Source organism: Bactrocera oleae, chromosome 2 (assembly GCF_042242935.1).
Source record: "Bactrocera oleae isolate idBacOlea1 chromosome 2, idBacOlea1, whole genome shotgun sequence".
Classification (NCBI taxonomy): Eukaryota; Metazoa; Arthropoda; class Insecta; order Diptera; family Tephritidae; genus Bactrocera; species Bactrocera oleae.
In genome coordinates, this window is record NC_091536.1 from 9385061 (window position 1) to 9389142 (window position 4082).

Here is a 4082-nt window from a genome sequence, read left to right on the forward strand (position 1 = left end):
TTATCAACAAACAAATCAAAACAAAAACAGGTTTTAATACACACACATACACAATTGTTATGTTAAATATATTTATACACACAAATTGAAGTGAATAAAGTAGATTGATATTTAGAAAATGTTAAAAAAAAGACTTAAAAATTATTTTTTTAAACAGCGATGCATGGAAAACATATAATAGTAATTGTTTTTATTGTAAGTTTTTATGTGGTTTTATGTAAAATTGTCTATTTTTAAAAAAACATTTTTGAGGCCGTGAATTTCCAAAATGAAAAAAAATTTTAAATTTTTTTACCATAAGAGAATAATTTTTTTCGAAGAAAGTCGCTCGAAACCGGTTTATAATATTCAAAATTGTAGTGATCCGCCCAAAGTTATAAATTTCTATTTACATCGGTAACTTTGAATTAAAGTATTGTATCAAATAACGAGAGATTTTACTCGGTAGCCTCACAGTGCTTCTAGTTTAAAAAGCTGAGTACAGATAATATATGGATCCGACTTCAATGCGATTGTCCACATGCGACTAAGAGGTTTTTATTAAGTCAGTTGTTTGTGTTAGGTACCTCGGAGTATGGTTTGCGGATACCGTCGACAATTTTCAGTTTTATTCAAGCTACATATCATAAATCATTTACTCAGTTTAAATATTTTTTATTTGCTTTGGCAGGGGAATAAATACTTAATTTTAACAATTAATATTAAACTGTTATATTTTGGCTTAACTTAAGCTTAAAATATTTAAGAAAAAGGAAGACAGTTGCACTAAATTAGTATCACAACAAAATTATAATATTTCAAAATTTCTAAAAACTAGTGCGCGAAGTCGGATATTTATGGGCCACAGTGCGCACCGCACATTGGTTCCGAGGATAATGCCAGTGTGGTAAGTAGAGTTCGGCGGCCTGGATGTACGCCCAGATTTTCCCAATTTATCCAAGAAAGGCGTGCCGTGAGATCTGTGACGAGAAATGTGTGAAATGAGGACAGAGTGAAAGTTGTAATAGTTACAAATTCCTTGAATGTTTAATTTATAGTCAAAACATTAAATTAGTTTACAAAACTGGATTGGACAACTCGAAACCACTATCGAATAAGAGGTTCCCAAAACAGCCGGTTGTACGTTATGGTGATCTAACCTTATTTGGATCGGTAAATAGTAAGGTAATAAATGTTTCATTACCGACATAGTGTCTGGATCTTCAAATATAAATTTCGAATTATATAACATCCTATAAATGAGTTGTATTAAGTTATGAAATAATGACTTGAGAATCTTATAAAAGATCCATCATCATCAGTTTTTAAGGCTCCGTCTTCAATTTTCAAAAACTATGAGCTAAACAACTTTTCGCTGCATTTTTGTCCGTATATGATATATGTTTAAGTTTGGCCGAAGTCAATTTGGTGGAAAAATGGAGTTATTGGGACAGAACGCTGCGTATAAAAATTCTGGACGTTTTCACATCGCTCTATAAGGTTTATGAGGACACCGAGGTAGTACAACGAATAAAATCTGCGGCAGGCTCCTTATTTCTAAATCATTTGTTAGAATTTGGTCGAATAAGCAAAGATAAACAAGCTGACACACCTATATGCCCGAAATGCAGCAAACGGACATAAAATTATAGAGTTCGGTTGACTTCGCTTCGATTGGAATCTGAGTTATTTTGGTACTCATTTGTAGAGCCATACAAGTTTCCCGGTCGGAGGTTCTAACAGTTGGAAATAGTTTGATAGTTGGTTTTATTGCAGCATAAAATTAACAAGTACCTAGTACCACGCAGCCTACATCTGTCAAAAAACATCTAATAAAAAAAATTCATTTCAAAACTCACCACTTGTGTTCCAGTTGGCACGATCTGCCTTAATCTCGCCACGCAAGCACTTCTCCACATAGGTGAGTGGATCGTAGTCGGTCTGAAGGACTTCACGCAGTAGGGAAATATAGGCAATGGCCAAACGAAGAGTGTCGATTTTGCTTAAGCGCTTCTCATAAGGAAAGGTGGGAACGTGAACGCGCAGCTCATCGAAGGCTGAATTGATGCTACTGCAGAAGTCAAGCAATGAATGGAAGGAAGGAAAATGCAGTCACAAAAGAGACATTTCGTGGATGAAATAAGAAGAAAAAAGTTTAGATTTAGTAAAATGTGATAAATGGACAGATCATATAGAAATTACACTAAATAGTTTAACTAAAACCTAATGTGTGCAGAAAAGTGTATTTTTTTGAAGGTTAATCTGGAGATCGGTAGTATAGGTATGTATGTATGATATGTAGATGTAAGTGTGCCTGCACTACTGTAAAACTAGGTTGAATTTTTGGAGGAAAAAAAGAAAATAGACCATTTAGTGTACCCAGTTGGTGCCGACCTCTGGATGCGTTTCCTCTCGCGCACGTTTGCCTGTTGCCGCTGTAACTTGTAAGGAGTCGAGCCAGCTGCAGCAGCAACGGCAGCAGCTGCATTCACCGTGGCGGCATTGCCATAACCCACACTGCTACTGGTCGCGCTCGGACTATTGCAGTGAATAGATGAATTACCACCTCCAGCACCAGCACCACCACCACAGCCCGTGGAAGAGCTCGCCGTGACCAGCGACATGCCTGTTGAAGAATCCAGTAGGTTCTCTATAAATGGAATGAACATCGAATGACATAAAGTCATACGTAATATTATACAATCATCGTACCAGTATGTTGTAAGTATTGTTGTTGCATCTGACGCAGACTACTCGTGCTCATACGCAGATTGTTGCCGCTACCGCCAAGACCACCAGCTGCGGCGCTTACGTGATGTGCTGCACCGGCATAAACGCATGACGGCAAATCGTTGATCATGTCATCATCGAAATTATGAAACGACAGGTGGCTGTAATAGGAGAGGCAGTGGTTGTTAAGGTGTGTATGTATTTAAACATATTAGATATACGTAGATACGACGATATGTCATAACAAATATTTCCTAACAAGGCGTTCTTAATAAAAAATATCATTATAACATTTATGACGGTTCATTATAAATTGTATAGTAGCCTTTAAAATTGAGTTCATGACTACAAAGGTATCTTTTGGACGCGCTTTATCAAAGCTGTATGAAGGAAGGCGAGATGGAATCATCTAGTCACTTCTTTCACTATTGATCGATTTTTGCCAGACTGGGATTGGAATATCTCTGCCGACACCGCCTTAAAGGACGAATATCTGTCCAAGTGAGACACAACGATTTTGTATCAACCCTACGACCTAGCATAACCTAAACCTGGGTATCGAGGTCTGCACTTCGGGTGTTGTAACCCCATTAAAGCATTCTCTTGAAATATACAATACATGTTATATGTTAATATAAAAATATTACTATAAAATGCTGTCCAATTGCTAAAATTGTTTCTTTATTTCGGTGAGAATAGGCATTACATAGAATTTACAGCCTTCGATAAAACCATTCTGCAAAAGAGTTATAAATCTTGTCGACTTAGCGACGGCCAATACCTCTTAAGGCTCAAAAAAGGCGCTGTGCGAGTATATGCTTTGGGTCGAAATAGGTGGTTATAGTTAAGTGAGTAAGACCAATGTGCTTATTATTAATTTATATATTACTAGCCGATAATAATGCGAAAAAAGGGCTCATCTACGTTAGAAAGGTTAAGAAGCGAACTATTTGTAGAAGCACAAACGATGTCGATGTGGAAGGTCCAAGCGTTTTATGAACTCGATCACACGCGCTCTGAAGATTTCACTTGATTTGCTGTTCCATTTGCATCAATGCCGAGGTAGACTAATCGGCACTAATTTCTAGATTGCCTAGCTTATGTTAGACTAAGAATATTGCAATGTGATCCTCACATCTTCACATTTTGAGATGAAGTTAAGACACTTTGTCAGTTTAAGCAGTTAATTCAACTTCACGTTCACATAGGACTTGATTTTGATTCCGTAAGTATGATCTCTGGACCGCAAAACTGTTAAAATTGTGGACAAATAAGTCTTTAACATTTCTGTTTGCGCGAAAAGTGATATTTTTTTGGTTTGTAGGTAAATATAGGGGGGTAAATAGATACCTAGAATGTTACATTGTAATAAA

The 4082-nt window shown here is 36.6% G+C and overlaps 1 protein-coding gene across 2 annotated transcripts; it reads right to left on the minus strand.

The window, feature by feature from the left end:
* Positions 1-233: 233 nt before the first annotated feature.
* Fer2 (48 related 2) lies at positions 234-2866 on the minus strand. 2 transcript variants are annotated; one of them, XM_036373096.2, is made up of 4 exons: positions 2692-2866; positions 2374-2629; positions 1839-2050; positions 234-959 (listed from the first exon to the last, which is right to left on the minus strand). In XM_036373096.2, exons 1-4 carry the CDS (start codon positions 2837-2839, stop codon positions 835-837), a joined length of 741 nt encoding a protein of 246 aa, XP_036228989.2. In that variant the 5' UTR covers positions 2840-2866; the 3' UTR covers positions 234-834. The 2 variants fall into 2 exon arrangements, with proteins under 2 accessions (XP_036228989.2, XP_036228988.2); XM_036373095.2 differs by having other exon boundaries at positions 2359-2629.
* Positions 2867-4082: the final 1216 nt, after the last annotated feature.

What these genes read in the sequence shown, in the direction of transcription:
- Fer2 (XM_036373095.2), bottom strand. Translation starts at nt 2,839, where the DNA reads ATGATCAACGATTTGCCGTCATGCGTTTATGCCGGTGCAGCACATCAC. An exon ending in ACAATACTTACAACATACTG is followed by an intron (nt 2,630 to 2,691) that starts GTACGATGATTG and finishes TTCCATTTATAG; the next exon opens with AGAACCTACTGGATTCTTCA. An exon ending in CAGAGGTCGGCACCAACTGG is followed by an intron (nt 2,051 to 2,358) that starts GTACACTAAATG and finishes TGACTTCTGCAG; the next exon opens with TAGCATCAATTCAGCCTTCG.